Here is a 20,298-nt window from a genome sequence, read left to right as displayed (position 1 = left end):
GCCTTAAAGGATGCGATTGACATCTTCGGATATGCCCTGCCGCTTTAGCTGGTACATCCACTCAGCCCCTACTGTCGGAGACCAGAGTGAGATCAAAGCCATGGACCAGCAGGCCTTGGTTCACCTTCTGACACCAATGTCAGTAATGAATTGCTCCGTCGGGTCATCAGCATCCGTCTAGGGTACGCAGTTCACTCCATCTGGCAACACAAATGAAACCATGCAAAAAAAAACACTGGAAATATTTCGCAGAGACAAGCATTGCGACACCACAGATAGCGTCCCATCACGGACTCATACTCCGACTTTCCTCGTGCCAATGAAAACCCCGATTCTTTATCTGCTCCTAATTATGACATTATCTCCTTCTCATATCCAATTCCAATATTTTTTTGTATGCCGCCTTTCAACCCAATGCTTTTTGCTCCACATGATGCTCAACTGTCGAAAATGCTCAACCCAAAGTAACCAACGCCGTATCGAATGCAATCTACATCTTCGTTTTGAAGGTAGTAAAGTTCCCAATCAACAAACCCCGGGCCACAGTGAAAGAGACGCCCGCGACAGAGACAATGGCAAGATAAAAGCATGCCAATGGCTGAGCGCCCAGCTTCTCCAACATAATGCCACTGAGAGGATTGGCCAGCAGCAGTGCGATGCCAACCGAAAAGTTGGTAGATCCTGATTACTTATTAGCATTAGAACGAAGGATGGAACGGCTCCAATACGCACCATAGTATCTCGCATAGTCTTTGGGCTCGCATGTTTTACCTGTGCAGACTGATCAATGTTAGCTGGCTTCAAGCAAGTGTCAGGTTAGACTTACCAGGCGAGAGTGCGTAAAAAGACCCCGAACAGTACCCCCAAAGTGCACTGAAGGTGTACAGAAGAGGGGCTGAGGTGGTACTGAAGGGAATAAAGATCGTAGCCATGAAGACAATAGTGAGGATCAAGACCGCGATCATTGAGTTCAGAGCTCCGAGTCTGTCACCGATAAAGCCCATGCTGAAACGGCCAACACAAGAGCAAGCACCTAGAATGGAAAGAAGAGTATATCCATCTTCGGCTGTGAAGCCGGCGCCGACTGAGATGGTTGGCAAGAGCCCACCAATGCCGAAGACAACAAACTCGATCAGGAAGACGCCGCACGACACAAACACAAAGGTCGGGTTTCTCCATGCTGACAGATCAAGTGAGAAACCTTCAGCCTTGGCCTTGGTGGAGGTCGAGTTGGCGGAAACCAGTCGGTCAAAGGGCAGGAAGCAGATGACTCCCAGTACCGATACCATGCCCACGACTAGGGCCACGATCCTCATCGACCATGCCCATCCGAGAGATTGGAACGTGGAGCGCAAGAGGAGGGGAAAGATGATGGAACCGAGGGATGTTCCTAGAACTGCCGTGCCAATAGCCAAGCCGCGACGGCGAACGAAGAGCTTCCCAACCACGCCAATAGCCGTGGTGCAGTCGATACCCGTGCCAATGCTTCCAAAGACACCAAAGCACAGCATAAACTGCCAATAGGTTTTACACTCGGCCAGTAGGAGGAAAGTGGCCGTGGAAAACACGCCTCCGACGGGACTAAGAGCCCGAGGTCCGTATCGATCTAGGATAGATCCGATCTGGAAGTTAAAGATGAGGGAGAGGAATAGGTACACTCCGCTGATCCAACCAACTTGGCTGACGGAATAGTCGCTTAGTTGGTTGAGGCTGAGGTAAGACTGAACTGTTCCGATGGAAGCCATGAAACCTGTCATGGGCTGTTAGTTGTTAGGTGATGAGAGTGAACCTGGATGTACTTACCGAAGGAAGGGATCAGAAATAGCAAGGACCCAAGCACGCATGCCCAAGCAGCGAGGTCTCCCTCGATATCTTTCCCCAAAGAGTCCAAGGAATCATCCGAGTCTTGGCCAGCATCAGGGATAGATGGAGCAGCAGAGCTCGGTGCGCTCTCCACATCAACGACTGGGCCCTTTTCAGAGAGTGTCGATTCGACAGCGGAAGCCATCTGCTGGTTCTTCATGGCGAGAGTCGCAGTCTAAAATCTTGTCGTGCTTTCCTGAGATTCTTGCCCTGATGCTCTAACCCAAGAGCCTCATCACCGCCATATTTATACAACACCAGATCCGACATCGTCGACACTGTCGATACCCAGAATCCACACGTTTACGTCTTCAAAACTCCAACTCTGGGTCTCGACTAACTCATTCGGAAGCTGTTTTGAGAGCAGTAGTAAAAAATTAAGCTTACAAGGCCAAGACCTAGTCATCTATTTCTGGACCCATATGTCGCCATTGCCGCATTGGGAAGCTATTCTGAGAGCCGACAAAATTTGCCAGCGACATGATCGGTCTGGGCCGGAGAGCATAGTCCACTTTGGTGGGTCGGATCGGGAGACCTGCCGATGGATCAAACCATTGGGCGAGGGGGAATTCATCACGGGGGGAGAGGAGGCGGTTTGAGTCGGTAATGGATGGATCCGGTGGAAATAATGTCAATATTCACGCGGTTGATGCCATGCATCCATGTTCATTGAGGCTCAAGCTGCGAGTTGGTGGTGATGTGTGATGGGGAGGGGGTTACAGTCACGTGCGCTCAGTAGGGCTAAATAATAAGAATGATCCTCTTGTCATCTTCTGAATAGCTTCATGTTGAGTCTTTGGGCTGGCATGTTTATCGGATGATAGTCATGCTACGTGATGAGCAAGAAACCCAGTGGCGACAATATTGTCTTCGGTCTCGAGGCAAGTTTTTTGGACGAGTCCCTTGCATGTTGAGCGTCAGCAATTGATTGAGAAATGCACATGACAATACATCTCATGCTTTGTGGTCTGTTTGAAGCCATACCGCTGGCCAGTACAGATATACGACAACAAGACAATTATCGACACAAGGCGGAATTTGGGAGGCAAAAAATGGCCAAGTTCCTATCTTTAGCGCCAGCCATTCTTCGTGAGGCGTTGAGCGGGGAAGGATTAGTCCGGTCTTACAGCCACTATGACGTGTGGGCTGACGCGATTTCCTGAGGCCAAACATCACGTCGTGAATGAATTTCAACCTGCTACCGATTACTTACGCCAAGCAGCAACCATGGAAATCGCGAAGCTCACTCTGCTGCCTCCATCGCCAGCAGAGTCATCGTCGGAGAACGCTCTGACAGTCAAGAATACTCGGACTCGAACCCGTGGACGCGCCATACCGCGAAAAGGCCACACGAAATCAAGAAAGGGATGCCTCAACTGCAAGCGACGAAGAGTGAAATGTCCAGAGACGTTTCCAGAGTGTGACAACTGCAAACGACTGGGTATAACATGCGAATACTCGAGCATGATTCCCCCCAAGACTCTTCAATCAACGCCGACTCAATTCAGTATGGAGGACTTGCGCTTCTTTCACCATTTTCTGTCTCATGCTTATCCACCGCTACCTATCAAGGGAGATGAAATTTGGAAGCAGGTTGCTACTATTTCGCACAACGTCTGTTAGGCCTTGTGAAGTGAGAGGCTTTGAGCTGACATTTCTCACAGTTCAACTTTTTGATGCACGCAATGCTTGGATTGGCAGCTTCTCACTTGTCCCTGTGCGATACCACCGAGTTCTCTTCTCAAGCGCTGACACATCGTGTTCACGCCATAAGACTCTTTAACCAGCGGTTGAGCAAACCATGCGTGTCAAAAGCTGAAGCCGATGCTCGATATGCCACCATCATGGCTCTTACCTTTCAATCCTCATATATGCCTGAGGGAATGATTGAGTTCATGATCATGCTTCGTGGCTGCACGGTAGTTTCTCATACTGTGATACCAGTATTGGAGGAATCACTCTTTTCTGGCTTCACAGCCGAGAGTCATGCTGAGAGGGTCCTTTCTCTTCAACAATATGATCCTGTTGATGAACTACTTGGCGATGTTTTGGATGCCGCTCTCACATCAGTCAACAACTTGAGACCAATATGTAATAGCGTATTGGAAGTCAGATTTCTGAGTGTTCTTGGCAGGATCTTGAAGGTATCAAAAACGTCACCTGTCGAAGGTACAGCTTACATTAGATCTCAACACCTAAATCGCTTGCTAATAGTGCAAACAGGCTTCACAGAAATCTGCTCGGCTTATATGATCTTTGGCGAAACAAGCGAGGTCGAGTTTAATCACTTCACTGAGCGATCGAACTATGCCGCCCAAATCATCATGGCTCATTTCTTTGTTATCGAGTACATCCTCGCAGCCATCGCTCTGAAGCCAATAATCGACTCGTTTCCTTTCAGGAGGGTTATTATTGCAAACTGGACAAAGGAGATCTCTAAAAAGCTACCATCTGGCTACGAAGAGTATATTCTTTGGCCTCTGGAGTTTGCAGAGTTGTGTCACCGAGAACATGGACACTGACTTAAATTTCCAGTAGAAATTACTCAATATATATCTTGCATGGTATTTTTTCGCGTGCTCTGAGGTCTATTAGTATTTGACTGTTGACAAGTTTCGACGTTGTCGCCAGGGTGAAAGTCAGGCTCGACGTCGTTAGTCTCAGGCCAGCCTGTGCATTGGCAAAGAGACTGCACATCGCCCAGCATCTCCCTGCGACGTCCGTGTGTAAAATCATTGTACGTGGCCACGTTTGAAAAGACGAATTATCTCCTCTTGTGATGTAAAAATCAGGTGGTTAATTCAGGAGGCTGGGGTCACAGTGGCTGATTCAGCGACGAATCACCTGACCAGCCGCGTTCCCCGGAACCAACGGAATTTTAGCTGCAGCTCGTCAGGCTCCTGCATCATGACATAATGTCAGCAACGACAACGACGACGACAATGAGACTTTGTACGCCTTGAAGAGAGAGATGATTCTTGCAGACGATGGCTCCGTTCATCGACACTGTGAGGAATGCCCTCTTGGACTCGGCTGCCCGGTCTCGGCTTTGGCTCGATACGCCTCAAGCTCGCGGAGTCTTTAAATGCACCATCGCCTATACCATCGCCAGTCTCGCGACTTTTGTTCCTTTCTTGTCGAATTTCCTAGGGAAGCCTGACGGGAAACATGTTGTGGCAACTATCACCGTCTATTTCCACCCCGCCCGGTCCGTGGGGTCCATGATCGAGGCTATTCTCATCGCGATTGTGGCCGTTGCTTACGGCGAGCTAATCTCGATTCTGTCAATGGCTACTTCGGTCTTTTTCGGCTCTACCATGCATCTAGTAACCGTCTCGCACATTCTAGTTGTTGTCATCTTTATTGGTGGCGGGTTTGGGTTCATGGGCTGGGCCAAGCAGAGGATGCAAAATCCTCTCGTCAACGTTGGCAGCACTCTCGCTTCGCTTGCTATTATCGGCGTCGTTACTAGAGAGAACCACGTTATGTCCAATGTCTTTTCCAATGAAAAGATATTACAGGTCTTCAAGATGCTTGTCATGGGAATCACCACTACAGCTGCGGTGAATCTGTTGTTATGGCGAAGTTCTGCTCGGCAATCACTTCGTCAGACTATGAACCGAGTTTCAGTTCCACTTGGGGACATGCTATACATGATTACCGGAAGCTTTTTGAGTGGTTCTGAGGCTGGGCTTGTGTCTGATGGCTTCGCGGCCGCTACTTCCCACTATTCCAAGTCGTACACCCAGATGATGAAGGATATGAGGGAAGCCAAGTTTGAGCATTACTTCCTTGGTCATGAAGAGGTTTATGATCATGAGAAATCTGTTGCAAGGTCAATGGAGAACCTGGCACAATCTCTCGGTGGACTGAGGAACGCTACCAACACTCAACTTGAGCAGTTGAAGCATCCAAAGCCAGCAAGCCCAGGTGAACCGGGGCAGCCACCTGTGAACCATGCTCGCGACTTATTTGAGCTATTCAATAGCTCAATCAGCATGTCTATGACTTCGTTGCGACAGAATCTCTGCAGGATCCTACATGAGCCGCAATTTGGGAGACCACCAAGCTATGAGATCAATATTGACGAAGATCTACGACGAAATCTGATGGATTCGCTGGAAACTTTCAACACGACTCGAGCGGATGCGTTGCAGGGACTCTATGACCGTATCGAACAGATGGCTTCATCCCCCACAACAACGAGGGCGAACCTGGAGGAAGTCGCTGCAGCGTGCGGACACTTCACCTTCAGTTTACAGTCATTTGGAGAAGAAGTTCTACAGTACCTAGACGTCTTGGATGACCTGGAGTATGTCATACTGCACAAGAGTCGAAGTTGGCGATGGATTCTCTTCTGGCAAGACCGGAATGCAGCAGACCACAACGATGCCATCAGAATGTTTGACTCGGCAGAGGCGGACACTTTGATACGGACGAGATCGAGATCTCTCAGCTCCCCGGAAGAACCCAGAGCACTCCCCACGAGAGTTGATGTTGCGACTTGGTACAATGCGCCTGATGTGAACAAGGTGCTGGCTTGGTTTTGGCGGAATCTCTCGGCCTTGTTTAAGAAGATGGCACGAGACGAAAGTAAGTAAGCATATCCGTGTGCGTGTGTGACCCTACTAACAACTGGCAGTTCAGTTTGGACTCAAGGTCGGCATCGGAGCTGCTATGTGGGCTATGCTCGCTTTCCTCCCGCAGACGCGAGAAGTATATAACCAATGGCGCGGCGAATGGGGCTTGCTGTCATTCATGATTGTCTGTTCCATGACAGTTGGCGCCTCCAACACCGTAGGCTGGGCACGTTTCATAGGCACTCTCTTTGGAGCCCTCGCATCTGTCATCAACTGGAAAGTTAGCCATGGCTATGCATTTGCCTTGATCTTTCTTGGCTGGCTCGCCAGTTTTATCAACTTTTACATCATCATTCAGCACGGAAAGGCTGCCTTGGGACGAATCAGCTTGCTCGCGTATAACGTGTCGACACTGTATGCGTATAGCATGCAGAGAAAGGCAAATGGCAAAGACAGTACAACAGACGAAGAAGTTGAACAGCCGGATATCGTCGACATTGCACAACATCGAGCCATCGCCGTTACAGCCGGTATCATCTGGGGTCTTGTCGTCTGCAGACTCATCTGGCCTATTTCGGCTCGTCAAAAGTTCAAAGAGAGTCTCTCGGTGCTGCATCTCCAGATGGGTCTGATCTGGAAGCGTGGACCTCTCGCTGTGCTGTACCGCAGTGAAGGATCTCAGAGCTATCTCAAGTCTGGAGAACAGGCCGCTCTTCAGAGATATGCGGCTGAACTGGAGAATCTGAGACAGGCTGCAGCGTCCGAGTTTGAACTGCGAGGACCATTCCCGGTGGATGTTTACGGCCGTGTTTTGAGAGGCACGGATCGTATCCTTGATGGCTTCTATGGCATGAGCCTTGTAGCATGTCGTAAGGGACACATCACAGAGGGAGAACGGGCGTTGTTGCAGTACACAGCTCGGGAGCGTGCTATTCTGTGCGATCACATATGTCAGGCCTTCCAAGTCGTGGCCAGCTCAACAATGCTGGAATATCCCTTTGCTGACGCAACCCCCAGCATCGTCTCAGCACGCGAGAATCTTCTAAGCAAAATCTTTCAGTTCAGAAAGGAGCATTCGTCAAGACCACCAAGCCATGACAGCGAGGATAGCGACGATCCGGCTGAAGTTTTGGTCGAGGAGAGAGATTATGCTCTGCTATATGCGTATGCTCTTGTCACAGGCCAGGTGGCGGATGAGTTGAGGATGGTTGGAAAGGAGATTGGAAGCGTTTTTGGCGTGTTGGATGAAGATACACGTCTTTTGCAGTAGCGATAGAGATTCCCTTTCGTAGGGTTGGTATCATATACCTGCAGTAGAGTGTGACGATAGATGTGTGTTTTATAAATAGGTAATGATCGGTCTCAAAGCCAGTCACTCAAGATATCTGTTTGACCAACCTGTTAAGATGATTGGTATCAGGAATTACTGTCTTTAGGTACTTTGCGAGCTCGCATCCCTCTGTCGGGTATCCCTTTGAAGCTGAGGTCTGGGCCTCAATGTGCCCATGAGTTGCAGCGTTACTGCATGGCACTAGTTTATCTATCCCATAGCTAACCAATGGACGATTTTACGTATCGTGAATTTGTACCCTCGACCAGCTGGGCCTAAACTGTTTTGGGTGCGGCCTCGGCTTTGATATCGGCAATGATAATCCTCTCGCCACTTCGGATTAAACCAACTCAAGACCTCCGAGAGAAAGCGTACTTCCCCAACCTCCATCATCAGTAGTCAATTGTTATCATTGCCATGAGGTTATAATCCAGATAATCCAACATCCATCCTCACCCAGTCATACTACAGCCTGAATCACCGGACTCGATGTTTGCAAACTTTGAGCTTTATTCAGGGGGTTGGGTGAACGCTGAGCAGAAACGAAAACGTCGACGGTCTCGAAAGGGATGCATTCCATGTAGGTTATGATTCCTTCATAGCGAGAGGATAGCTTATCTTACATGTTCTTATAGGCCGGGAAAGACGCAAGAAATGTGATGAGTCTCGACCCATGTGCGGCCAATGCTCTACGCGTCGGGCCACTTGCCGTTGGCACAAAATCTCAGATGACGCGCCTAATTCCGACGCTGAGGGAACCCAGAACTCTCGATCACCAGGCCCAAGAAGTTACCAATCTCCATCTTCCTCAGTCTCTGAATTGATCTCGTCGGCAAGCGAGGCTGGAGGCTTCAGCAACGTAAATAGTCCAAGCGACATGGCCGTTGCGTTGCCACTCTACAGCCTGAGTGTCTCAAATGTGTTTTCCGAATGCGCCAGAAGCCTACCATCCTGCTCCATGGTAGACTTGCTACAGGTGTTTGACCGAGCAACATCAGGTCATGATTTTGGCGGGGAATATTCTCTCCTGACCCAGGGATTTCCTTGGCTCTCGAGATCTCCAGGCATGCTCCATGCTTGGCTCTCATGTTCGGCGATGCTCATCTCACAGTTCCAAACAAGTTGGCGAGCACATGCGCTTAGGCAGTATACACAGGCCATAAGGGAGTTAAGGAGAAGTATCGAGTATGGTGTTAACGTGGCAGACGAGTCGACCTTTGCGACTATCCTCATCCTCCACGTTTTCGGGGTAAGTTTTCTCATCTCTTGCACGCACGCGATGGATCTCGAATAAAGGCTGAGAGATGAAATCTCAGAGATTCGGCGATGTCAACAGTGACTCGTCCACGGCACACCTATCTGCAGCAGCCAGGTTGCATGCCGCCATCAACCGACCTCCTTCAAATGCTCACCAAGCATTGACTGTTGAGGCGTTCATCTACCAAATTGCAAAAAACAGTACTTTTCGACCTAGTCCCTTGGAAAACTACGAAGACCTCTCAAAAATAATACGGCTTTGGTCGGATTCTTCTGTGCTTCAGCAGAGTGCCTCCAGCCCTCAACTCAAGACGGTCGGGTTATCGGCTTTCCTCCCTATCTGGACCTTTGACATCATATTCAAGGCCTCCCATGTACTACACAATAGGTGCAAGATTTCTCCAGATGAAATGAGAAAAAGGCTAAATGAGCTGCATTCTCAACTTGACAAGCTACATCAAGGACTGTCGCCCCCTGACAGCCCCCCGGAAGAGAAAATTGGCGAACAGATGGACCCAGATCATGCTGACCAACTTATCCATGAGGAAGCAGTAGTCCCGCTTGAGCTGAACAAAAGCTCTCTATGTAATGACTACACCGACGAGGGCTTCCATATGCGACAGCTCTACTTTTTGGCAGCGAGCCTCCTCATCCTGAAGCTGGCATGTCCTGCCACTACAGTCGACGACTCGAACGTTACGACAACCTTCAAATCCGCACTGTTTCATCTCCGCCACATCCGAACTGATATGCCATGCCTGCTCTGGCCAATCACTGTACTTGGAATTGCCGCTTCGTCAAGTCAAGACAAGTCGGTGATTATTGCACACGTGGAGGCAATGCGTCACTTTGCAGGTGAACGATCGGCGACGTCAATTCTGCAATTTCTGGCGTCGGCATGGGGAACTCGAGATACGCCGTCTGCCGTTGAGTTGGAGGACAATGGTCAGAAAGGCTTGAGAAAGGAGGGATTTGCGTCCCCAGATGGGTTTGGCTACTTTTCTGCAGCAGACAGTGCTTTGGGGCTGGACGTGTTATTCAACGAGTCACTTATGAGGACAGTCATCGTGTAGGATAACAATTATCTACCAATACTGCTTCTATATGCCCCATGGCCATCTAAGATCTGAATGGCTTTGATCTACGCTGTTGAAAGTCCTTTTCAATCCTAGTAAACAGACCGTCGTCCACTAGGACAGACCACCCCGTAACAGCCATAGCCTTGGCAGCCTCAAGAATTCTCTCATGAGCCTCTACAGTGCCAGCGGCTTCCGCAAAAGTTCGATTATGCATGGACGTTCCAGGAGGCGTAGGAATACCAATTATACCGTGCAACCCAGGCACCGCCTGACTGACATTGCCCATATCCGTCGAGCCCCCGATGGTCTCACCCTCGCTAGGCATGGAGATAGGAACGCCGAGAATATCCATCTGTTGCTTGAAAAGAGAACAGAGAGGTTGATTAACCCAAAGATCCGCATACGCAAAGTGTTCTTTCACCGCTACCTCGCAGCCTGTCGCCGTTGCCCCAGCTTCGATACACCTTCGAACACGGCTAGTCAACTGTTTAAGAGACTCCATATTGGCGCTGCGGACTGTGTATTTAACCTGGGTGTAGTCTGGAATAGCGTTGGTGAACCGAGGCGCCTCCATGACACACCCGTGGATGCGCTCATCGGGCTTTATTTGCTGTCGCAGCATCGAGACATTGTTGTATGACGCTACGAGAGCGTCAAGGGCGTTGATGCCATCCCATGGGTTTGCGGCAGCATGGGCACTGGAGCCTTTGTACTCGGCAACAAGGTCGGTGACGGCGATGGAAGAGGGACCGGCTGAACCAAATGTGCCTTGGTGTTTATAGTCGGCTTCAATCATGGGGTGACTGGCGTGAGGGTGAGTAAGAGCTACAACAAGCTGATATTGGGACTTACATCATCAGAGAGACGTCGGCGTCTTTGTATGCCCCTGCATCGAGGAGCAAGACCTTTCCTCCGCCATCTTCTTCAGCAGGCGTGCCCAGTAGCTGCGTCCTACCCTCAATGCCGTACCTATCTAGGACAAACGACAAGGCTAGATAGGCAGCGACGCCAGCTGTTGCGATCAAGTTGTGCCCGCAAGCGTGGCCAAGCCCTGGGAGGGCATCATATTCGGCGTTGAAGTTGACGCATCTGCCACCAGTTCCGCGCATCGACTCGAACGCGGTGGGAAGGTTGTACGCTCCTCGTTGAACCTGATGGCCCTGGGATTCGAGAAAGGCTGAGATGTGCTGTTGGGCTTTGAACTCTTCAAAGGCAATCTCGGGTTCATCGTGGATCTAATGCGAGCGTCTTCGTGTTAGTCCAGATTGCTAGCTCATCATCGAGATCAAAGTTTTCTCGCTCACCTGCTTGTTCAAAGTCCACAGCTTGTCAGACAATCCTTGGATGTAATCCGATATGACCTGGCGGACCTCATCGAGATCCGGGCTCGGGATAATCTTGATAGCCATGATAAGAATTTGAGTCTTTAGAGATGATAGGGAAAAGATGGATGAAGGGGCTAATGCTGGGTTACTGATCTCAAGACAGGGGTTGAAGAGGACGAGTTTGGTCTCTTATACGCCATGACTTTGTGGGTTCTCTCCATTTAATCAGCAGGACTGTTCTTGGCGCCCGTAAGCACCTTGAATCCCAGCTTCGACCCCTGCTCGCCAATCTTTTTCGGACCCAGTTCCGGAATCGGAACCTTGGGAGTTTTACGTAAAAATGAGTTATCGAAATGATGATATCGCGGGGTATGAGGCTATCCCCAGATTCCCACCAAATCCTTAGCGTGTCGGAAGACCTGTTTAGGTTTAGCTGATTACAGGGTAGTTGACGATGGTATCACGGAGGCAAATTCCGACACTGGGAGTTGATAGAGTTCAACGTTTAGCGTGTCGGAAGACTCTTTTGGGTTTAGTTCACATCAAATTGAAGATAGGAAACTATCACCAGCTCGACTCATTCATTTATCATCCGGCAACTTCACTCGGCACGTTGTTGATAAGAGTCACTGAGCTATGGGAACTCACTTCGTCCAACGTTCGAGTCATTATAAGAGGGAGGAATCATCAGCTGGAGAAAGCTCTTCACATCGCCTCATCCATCATCTCAAGTCTTTCCACCAGCATCCCTACCAAGCTACTCTATGGAGTCTACTACACGCGACCATACGTCTGATTATGACATTGCACCCGGAACGGTGTACATCGTCGAGCAGCCGTCCGCTTTGTCTGTTGACTCAACCGCTGCTGTCATCTTGATACCCACTCCATCCGATGACTTGACAGATCCCCTGCGCTGGTCTGTCTGGCGTAAGAGGTATCATCTGTTCCTCCTCATCGCCTATGGCACGCTCATGACTGCCCTGGGCAACTGGGAAGCCTCCATCTATGTCAATATCCAAGAGGCACTTGGCACCACCATCACTCTTCTAAATGTTGGCATGGCCCTGACTCTGTTGATGCTTGGCGTTGGCAATGTCTTTTTCACACCCCTCTCCCACAGTAAGCAGAACATTGAAAGCATGGTCGTTGACTTGGCTACTGACAGAATGCAGAACTTGGTCGCAGATTCACCTATCTATCCAGCCTGATTATCGTCATCGCCAGCAAGATATGGCTCGCCAAAGCTAAGAACTCTGGTGATTTCATCGGCGCCCACGTCCTCTTTGGTCTGGGCCGCGCGCCCTACGAAGCGTTGATTCCGATTTCGATAGCAGATGTTCTCTTTATCCATGAGAGAGGCTTTGGACTCGGTATTTACTCGTTCGGTCTGATGTTTGGATCCTCTGTCGGCCCCATCGCCTCCGGTTACATGGTCAAGACACTGCACTGGCGCTGGGTGTACTGGTGGGGAGCCATCCTCTGCGGCGTCGTCTGGGTTGCCATGTTCTTGACACTCGAGGAAAGTCGCTTCATCAGAAAGCCATCTCAAGTCGAGTCAACCACCTTTGATTCCAATGAACGAGGAACGACCACTCAGGATTCCAATTCAGAAGTCAACAAGACAGCCCAGGAAGTTATCAAGGACGAAAAGAACGACCTGCAGCACCACGGCAGCAACACTTCTGTCCACAGGGTTGGCGAAGTCTTGGATGCAGACACCTTCAAGTTCCAGACCAGCCTGTGGACCGTCTTCCCAGGTACTCTTGGCATCTTGGCCAAGCAATGTTATCAGCCCCTGCAGCTGGCTTGGTTCCCGGTCATCCTCTGGGTAAGCACGGCATAAGAGTTGCTGACGCGGCATTACTGATGCTTAATACATAGTGTGGCATCATGTACGGCGCCTCTGTTTCTTGGATCAGTGTTCTGGGCACAACCACTGCCACCATCCTTGGCTCGGCACCTTACAATTTTGGCAACGATGCTCTTGGCCTTATTTGGCTTTCGCCACTTGTTGGTGCAATCTTTGGGTAAATTTCCACGAGAATCACATGCAACATGCTCTCTAACCATCGTGTACTTTTAGTTCTTACTTTGCTGGTTCATTCAACGACCAACTCACCATGTTTTTATCTCGCCGCAACCGCGGCTGGCGTGAGCCCGAGTTTCGTCTTTGGGCTTTCCTCCCGACGGCCTTCATCATGCCTGGAGGTTTGATCCTCTATGGCGTCGGTGCAGCTAAAGGTCTGCCATGGATTGCACCGATAATTGGCATGGGACTGGTAGGATTCGGCCTGTCAGTTGCGGCGGCGCTCACGGTGGCCTACACGGTTGATTGCTATCAAGCAATCGACGGCGAGGCTGTTACTACGGTTATTCTGATCCGAAATATCATTGGCAGTGCGCTCACTTTTGGGATCCAGCCTTGGATCGACAGCATGGGTGTAACGGACACATTTATCACGGTCGGGTGCCTGTCTTTTGTTATTACCATGGCTGCTGGATTGTTGATTGTGTGGGGAAAGAAGATGCGTTTTCTGACCAAGACGGCGTACATGAAATTTGCCTGCTTGTCGGGATAGCTTCTAGCTTCTGGTCTTGAAACGTGGCATATTAGATGAGCTGGAATTTGTTCTTGTTGGCAGATTTATACCTGAAACGCGCTGTGAAACCGTCTTCAGTTCGTCAAAAGTCCGTAGTGAACACACAATCCAGGCGGCCTCTATCCTCCCTTTTTCCCTGCCCGAGGCTCTTCTCAGCTGATTTTTTGCCCTAGCAATTGATATGCCCTATTATTGGACCATTTAAGTATTATGCCATGGCTTTATGTATCTTGGCGGGTTGGTCATGCGACCAAAAGGCATCATCCAAGCCCACCTGCTGAAAGAAGACTACGGTACCCCAGGTTCAAGATTGGCATTCTTGGCTTCTTATTAAGGAGAATTACGGCGCTTTATCAAATGGACTGTTGGCCATGCTTGTACCTTCCGTTCCTGTCGCTTGGCGGTACAAATCACGAGATAGAGGATTGCATTGGCACTCGTCAGGATTGGAGAGGAGCATCTTGGCGTAAGAACCGAGTCGCCAAGCTCTTGGATTATTGGTATGCTGTGCTGGGGTATTATCTTGGCAACACGGTTACCCTTGATTACCTTCCTTTAAGAATCCAATGATGGAACAATTGCCTATCAAACAGACTTCTCGGCAGCATCTCCAAGATCTTGGCTGTGTCTGGGGTCGCACGTCACCTTTCGAGGTCTGATCTGGGGTATATATGGAACGATCTGCTCCACCATCCTCCTCCCTTCGAAGAAAGTTCCATGGTTCATCCCCATCTTCCCCGAAACCCACTTGTTTTGCATTATCCTGCATAAAGGGTCCTCCTCACTTTGTTCTACTCCCCCCTTTATTCCTACCGCTCAACATGGCGAAAGCCGAGGGTGGCCCCAAGCCGGGCCTGGCAAAGAGAATCTTCTTGATGCTTGCACCAGACTCGGCAAAAGATGACGAGGGTCGTGACAACTTTAACTCGCGATCGCAATTCGTTCTCTGTGCCATGGGCGGCGCTGTCGGCCTGGGTAACCTGCTTCGATTCCCGTCTGTCGTGTTTAACAACTACGGCCTGCAGTTCTTCATTCCATATGCCGTCGCACTCTTCCTTATTGGAATCCCTATCCTGATCCTCGAAATCACACTCGGACAGGCCTATCGTGGTGGCTGCGTCATTGCTTGGAACAACGTCAACCATCGAGCAAAGGGTATTGGCCTGTCCATGGTGTTCAACGGTTTCAGCGTCGTGGGCTACTATGTCCCGATTCTGGCTTGGGCCATGACATATTTCCGACTATCCTTCAAGAGTCCTCTTCCTTGGGCGGGTGGCGACACTGTCGACTTCTTCTTGAACGAGGTTGTTCGTAATGTCCCTCCAACCGGAGGTGATGAGGATGGCGGTGGTCTCAAGTCTTATCCCGGCCGCGGCATCATTGGCGAGACCTTTGGCTGGGGTATCATGATTTGGTTCGTCGTCTGGATGTGTACCTTCAAGGGTGTTGGTCTTACAGGACGCGTCATTTACATCACCATGGCCTTGCCACTCGTCATGATTGGAATTCTAGCCATCCGATCACTTTCGCTTCCCAATGCCTCTGATGGCTTCAAGCTATATGTCGGCATGTGGCGAAGCGAGTCCCTCGAGGGTCCCCGAGTATGGCAGGATGCCTTTGGACAAATGTTCTTCTCGATTGGTGTTGGTTTCGGTTACTTCACGTCGTACGCCTCATACAACAACAAATTCGCCAACGCGGTTCAGGATGCTTTCATCATCGCACTCAGCAACTCAGCCATCGAGATCACGTCCGCATTGGCTGTCATGGGCGTTGTCGGATTTCTGGCCATCAACCCTGGAGAGGTAGATCCCTTGTCTACCTTTAGCTCGGGCTTCTTCTACTACCCAGAGGCTCTTGCGCAAATGCCCGGTTCCAACTTCTTCTCGGCATTGTTCTTCTTGACCTTGGTTCTTCTTGGACTCACATGCGTGTTTGCCTTGGCCGAGGTGCTAGTCACGCTCCTCTGTGACACTGACCTTGGTCAACGTGTGCCTCGCTGGGTCATCTCTACCTCGGTTATTATTCTCGGTGTTTTGACTACACTCATCTATTGCAGCGAGTTTGGCTTCAACACTCTGGATGCTGTTGATATGTTTGTCAACGACGTCGCTCTCTTCATTACCGTCTGGTCTGAGACCTACATGGCCTGTACGCTTTACCGCTGGAGAGACCCTGTTGACCAAATTGGAGCCATCAGCTATTTTGTCTACAATGGCGGTTACGTCGCCTCCATCGTCATTGGTCTCCTCCTTGGCCACCTCGTGAACCCTAGTGTTGGTGCTGGCGTTGGCTTTGGCATTTTCATCGCCTGCGCTCTATTCTCTGCCTTTGTAGGCAAGACTCCAACTGTCCCTGCTCCCAGATTCTGGGGTAGCAACCCGATCCTCAGCCGGTTCTGGTATACGGCTTTCTACTCGGTATGTATTCCTCTTCCAGTGCATCTCTATCATGTATCTGACAGTCGTATCTAGGGCAACCAACTGCGCCGGGACCTGAACCGTGCCATCCTCGGTGGCTCCAAGAACTGGAAGATTCATTGGGTTTGGCCCATCTGCCTCAAGTACATCACCGGTCCTGCTGTGGCACTGGTGTTTTCTTTTGCCTACCCCAAGTTCCTCAACGGTCACGCCGACGACCCACCATTCATCTACAGTTTCGTGCTCATGCACATGGTTGTCATTTTCATCATTGGAGCATTTGTCGCTCCCCGCTTCCTCAACATCCTCATCCCCGGGCACCGTGTCGCTCGTGGTGATGGCAAGTATGAGGTGGCACCCCAGATCACCGTGGGCGAAACCCCCGTTCTTAACGATGGTGGCCTCGAAGGTGGCAATGTTCTCGATGGTGACATTGTCGACCATAACAGTGCTGATAGAAGCAGCGCAGACGCTGACAAGGCTGTTCGGAGGAATGATGCTGCCGTGCCTGAGCCTTCGTCCGTGGAGTACAAGCAGTAGTTTCTCTCCCTACGCAATGGAACGCTTTCACTTCTTTGTGGCAAGGGTCGTGTGGATAATTAGGTAACTATGGAGTGTTTAAGTTGAGAAGGACTCCATTGTCACATTCCCTGCAGTTAGCCGGTGGATTGCAGATGGCCCTCAACTCATAGGTAGCAGCTATAGCAATCACCGACGTTTCTTATATTCTCGTTCGCATGAAGTCTTTGTTAGTCTAAGCGACGCTTAACATTTGGTGATAGTTAGTAGCCGCACGCCCTCAGAAATATTTGAACGTGATAGCGTGCGAACAAGAAAAAGTTGTTTATTATACTCTCTGCTCGCTACTGATCGGTTGTTCCTGTGGCCGACATTCCGTCCAAGTCCTCTCTTGTTCCCAGAACCAGGTCCTCGTGTTATCGTACACGGCCACCTCAGTTAGTAACAACTTTGCATACGCCGCCGCCGTCGCAGCCGCATACTCCTGCCACTCCTTGTTCTTGTATGAGTCCGCATAATCGCAGATGCCGCGGATAACAAGGCACGGGAACGTATTCATGACACCTGCTGCCTCCATCTCAAAGCACAAAATACCGTGTTCTTGTGCCCAGCGGTCTCGCACTGCTGCGTCTTTGAGGACACGATTTGCTGAGGCGATGAGGCCGTAGTGTATCTCGGGGTGGTCGGTCAGTCGAAGTGGGCGCTTTTGGATGTGATTGTTCATGTCTGTGCAGCGTCCAGCCTGGCAGGCAGAGCATGCTAGTGAGAACAGGTGGTCATGTTCCTGTCCTGGATGCATGTACTTTGGCTTCCATGAGTCTGGCACCCGATTTACAACGTCATTCAGGAACGGTTGTAATGGATCGGAAGGAAGATCAGGGTTTGATCGTAAAGAGCTGATGGCAGTCATCAACTGTCTCGGAGGCGGTTGAAGAGTCCCAGTAAGTTCAAAAGTACTGTTTTCGATTTCCTTCCCCCGATCATATTGTATGACGCCAGGGAACCTAGCAGTGGGGAGACTCACGACCACGTCACCGAGCCGGATATCATTTTGCCGTGTAGGAGCACCGCCGCCGATCCCCACGAGGAGACAGAATGTTATGCTCGGAAAGCTCCTCCTCATATTAGACGCCGAATCCGCTGCGGCGTTGGTGCCGTATTCTCCTGCTGGAAGGCAGGCGGCGACGACCATGTGGCCGCTGATAGTGCCTAGTGCGTAGTTATTGACGTCTCCGCGTAGGTTCTTGGGCTTGTTGTGCTTTGTGTCGAATAGGGCGCGCACGGCGAGAAGCTCCTTTGGGAGGGCGCAGAGGATTCCGACCGTATACCTCCATTGAGGGTACGACTCCAAGCTCAGAGATGCTGTTGAGTCGCATAAAGCTTCAGCATCGGGCCCAGAAGGAAAACGGAGTAGGTTTGGCGTGCTTGATGCTGAAGTTGTGGCTCTGGGATCCAAATCCGATAGCCTTCTGTTTGAGGACCCTGGATGCTGCGCAGAACCTGGTGGGTGGTAGGGTGCTGTAAAGCTAGGGGACAGGCTGCAACTTCTCTGCAACCCCAGGGTGAGTTCGTTCTGCCGAGAAGCCTCAACATTCGTTTGTTGATTAAAAGTCTGTATCGTCTGATCCCAGCTCGCAAAGTCCAACGTTTCGGCAAACTTGTCCAAGTCATTGATCGAAATTGAACTGTAAGCCTGACTCAACTCAGTCTCCAGCGGCAGGACCACCTTTTCGTAGATTCTGGATCTCAACTCGTCGCTGTTGAGGCTACCTCCATTCTCAGTCTCCCATATCTGTGCGTCTAGACAGCTCCCAACGGCGACATAGAACTGTGAATTCTCAGGGATCTCTGTTCTGCATGCCTGGAAGACTACGCTGACGTCGAGATGCTTTGTGCTGCTCTGCGACTCGCCTAGGTTAACATTGTATCGTCTTGCTAGAGCATCGAAGGGTGTGGCAAAGTAAATCTCCAACAGCATCATTGCCAGCGTCACAAGAACCGGACATCGGTGCATGAGCCAGTCATCCGGGTCCATGCCATCGGGGTCAAAGTCGTCAGGATCCGGGTCGTCAGGGTCCAAATCTTCGGACTCGCTTGCATCCGGGCTGTGTTCGCGGCCATCATGCGGTGGGGAGAAATCCAAAGGTGAAAGTTTCGTCTGAATGAATGGCCGCAAGGTGACAGCTGATGAGGAGGTCTGGAAAAATAGCACATTGGACGAATTCCAACTCGGGTCTAACCACGGGGTATTGTGCAAGTGGAACACAGTCGAGCTTAGGATGACGGCCAAGATTCGTTTCGTCCTCTCGGTGAAGTTGCGTGGTCTGTCTCTCAGAAACTGGTCCAAAGAGACTGGATGCTTTGTCTTGTCCACAAGGGACGCACTCCTCTCCGACTGCAGCTTGAATAGCTGATCTCTCGTGACTTTGAGTTGAAGCCGGTATCCTGCCATGGTGCTGACTCTCACAATCGGCTCGCAGAGCTGCTTCACTGCCATGCTCCTCGGGGCCCTTCTCTGTCTCGATTGTTCCACAGCAATCCTAACTGCTCGTTCCTTTGCTGTATGAACATGTGCTTCATGCCAGTCCTCCTTCAGGGAGAGAAACATGTCAAAGTCGACTTGGTCATCAGCCTCACAATCAGGCTTCCGGTGAGTACCTAGACAGAGACGGGCGCCGAAGTCGTGGGTGGGCGTGCAGACGCACTCCTTGCAGGCTACCAGGGCTTTGAACATGGACTGAGCAGCGGTCCAGACTGCATATGATGGCTCGTTGATCTTGATTAAAGGGCCAAAGTCCTCTGGGGCCCACTGTGACATGTCCTCTGGGTATCGGGTTTCGAGCTCCTTTTCGAGAGCGCTCAGTGACTCCAAAAAGTCGTCCCGTTCAATTTGCGTAGCTCCAAAGTCCAAGTAGGGCTGAAGGGCCTCCACCTTGGCTCCATTGTCTACCAAGTCGTCTCGTAGGTCATCCAAGCGTTGCAATCTGGCATCAGATGACAGTCGAAGGAGGTTTCGTGTGAGTATCGACTCTATGCAGTCTAGCAGCTGATCCAAGACGTTCTTATCGAATGTGACATGGCTGTTGCTGATGCGTTTTAGGTGATGATAAATGATGGTGAAGTACGCGTGAAGCTCAGCGTAGAAGCCCCTCAGCTGAGGATCATGCTGGCTCCGCCACAATGTCCGCGCGATCTCCTTCAATCTATGGTAAGTGGCCTGTAGAGAGCTCGCGACGTCCTTGTTTTGACTCGAGGCCATCGCCGCGGTTCAACTGAGGGGTTTGATGTAGGATCATCATCTGACGCTGCAAGACGACCCCCT

The 20,298-nt window shown here is 50.6% G+C and overlaps 8 protein-coding genes across 8 annotated transcripts; 5 read left to right on the top strand and 3 right to left on the bottom strand.

Annotated features, from left to right (window-relative positions):
- Positions 1-490: 490 nt before the first annotated feature.
- Positions 491-2,008, bottom strand: NECHADRAFT_35857 (uncharacterized protein; the record flags this gene model as incomplete). The annotated part of the gene is made up of 4 exons (XM_003052348.1): positions 491-681; positions 733-780; positions 827-1,750; positions 1,804-2,008. The coding sequence occupies 4 exons, from the start codon at positions 2,006-2,008 to the stop codon at positions 491-493; spliced, it is 1,368 nt and encodes a 455-aa protein (XP_003052394.1).
- A 1,082-nt stretch (positions 2,009-3,090) lies between these two features.
- NECHADRAFT_67015 (uncharacterized protein) lies at positions 3,091-4,429 on the top strand (the record flags this gene model as incomplete). Its single annotated transcript, XM_003052813.1, has 3 exons — positions 3,091-3,477; positions 3,528-4,032; positions 4,087-4,429. 3 exons carry the CDS (start codon positions 3,091-3,093, stop codon positions 4,383-4,385), a joined length of 1,191 nt encoding a protein of 396 aa, XP_003052859.1. The 3' UTR covers positions 4,386-4,429.
- Positions 4,430-4,850: 421 nt separating this feature from the next.
- Positions 4,851-7,713, top strand: NECHADRAFT_91606 (uncharacterized protein; the record flags this gene model as incomplete). The annotated part of the gene is made up of 2 exons (XM_003052812.1): positions 4,851-6,456; positions 6,506-7,713. 2 exons carry the CDS (start codon positions 4,851-4,853, stop codon positions 7,711-7,713), a joined length of 2,814 nt encoding a protein of 937 aa, XP_003052858.1.
- A 549-nt stretch (positions 7,714-8,262) lies between these two features.
- Positions 8,263-10,103, top strand: NECHADRAFT_77304 (uncharacterized protein; the record flags this gene model as incomplete). The annotated part of the gene is made up of 3 exons (XM_003052811.1): positions 8,263-8,353; positions 8,409-9,022; positions 9,090-10,103. The coding sequence occupies 3 exons, from the start codon at positions 8,263-8,265 to the stop codon at positions 10,101-10,103; spliced, it is 1,719 nt and encodes a 572-aa protein (XP_003052857.1).
- Positions 10,094-11,557, bottom strand: NECHADRAFT_58773 (uncharacterized protein). Its single transcript, XM_003052347.1, has 3 exons — positions 11,414-11,557; positions 10,962-11,344; positions 10,094-10,912 (listed from the first exon to the last, which is right to left on the bottom strand). The coding sequence occupies exons 1-3, from the start codon at positions 11,516-11,518 to the stop codon at positions 10,150-10,152; spliced, it is 1,251 nt and encodes a 416-aa protein (XP_003052393.1). The 5' UTR covers positions 11,519-11,557; the 3' UTR covers positions 10,094-10,149.
- Positions 11,558-12,198: 641 nt separating this feature from the next.
- NECHADRAFT_35754 (uncharacterized protein) lies at positions 12,199-14,016 on the top strand (the record flags this gene model as incomplete). The annotated part of the gene is made up of 4 exons (XM_003052810.1): positions 12,199-12,556; positions 12,610-13,265; positions 13,319-13,464; positions 13,521-14,016. 4 exons carry the CDS (start codon positions 12,199-12,201, stop codon positions 14,014-14,016), a joined length of 1,656 nt encoding a protein of 551 aa, XP_003052856.1.
- Positions 14,017-14,763: 747 nt separating this feature from the next.
- Positions 14,764-17,189, top strand: NECHADRAFT_103640 (uncharacterized protein). Its single transcript, XM_003052809.1, has 3 exons — positions 14,764-16,457; positions 16,512-16,874; positions 16,927-17,189. The coding sequence occupies exons 1-3, from the start codon at positions 14,859-14,861 to the stop codon at positions 17,062-17,064; spliced, it is 2,100 nt and encodes a 699-aa protein (XP_003052855.1). The 5' UTR covers positions 14,764-14,858; the 3' UTR covers positions 17,065-17,189.
- Positions 17,190-17,415: 226 nt separating this feature from the next.
- NECHADRAFT_20901 (uncharacterized protein) lies at positions 17,416-20,235 on the bottom strand (the record flags this gene model as incomplete). Its single annotated transcript, XM_003052346.1, has 1 exon — positions 17,416-20,235. A coding segment is annotated over one exon (2,820 nt), but the record flags the coding sequence as incomplete, so codon positions are not given.
- Positions 20,236-20,298: the final 63 nt, after the last annotated feature.

The sequence above is a fragment of the Fusarium vanettenii genome, assembly GCF_000151355.1.
Source record: "Fusarium vanettenii 77-13-4 chromosome 3 genomic scaffold NECHAsca_2_chr3_3_0, whole genome shotgun sequence".
NCBI lineage: Eukaryota > Fungi > Ascomycota > Sordariomycetes > Hypocreales > Nectriaceae > Fusarium > Fusarium vanettenii.
This window is presented reverse-complemented; position numbering and strand designations above follow the sequence as displayed.

What these genes read in the sequence shown, in the direction of transcription:
- NECHADRAFT_58773 (XM_003052347.1), bottom strand. Translation starts at nt 11,518, where the DNA reads ATGGCTATCAAGATTATCCCGAGCCCGGATCTCGATGAGGTCCGCCAG. An exon ending in TGTGGACTTTGAACAAGCAG is followed by an intron (nt 11,345 to 11,413) that starts GTGAGCGAGAAA and finishes CGCTCGCATTAG; the next exon opens with ATCCACGATGAACCCGAGAT. An exon ending in GCCGACGTCTCTCTGATGAT is followed by an intron (nt 10,913 to 10,961) that starts GTAAGTCCCAAT and finishes CCCTCACGCCAG; the next exon opens with TCACCCCATGATTGAAGCCG.
- NECHADRAFT_103640 (XM_003052809.1), top strand. Translation starts at nt 14,859, where the DNA reads ATGGCGAAAGCCGAGGGTGGCCCCAAGCCGGGCCTGGCAAAGAGAATC. An exon ending in GGTATACGGCTTTCTACTCG is followed by an intron (nt 16,458 to 16,511) that starts GTATGTATTCCT and finishes AGTCGTATCTAG; the next exon opens with GGCAACCAACTGCGCCGGGA. An exon ending in GTGGCCTCGAAGGTGGCAAT is followed by an intron (nt 16,875 to 16,926) that starts GTTCTCGATGGT and finishes GAAGCAGCGCAG; the next exon opens with ACGCTGACAAGGCTGTTCGG.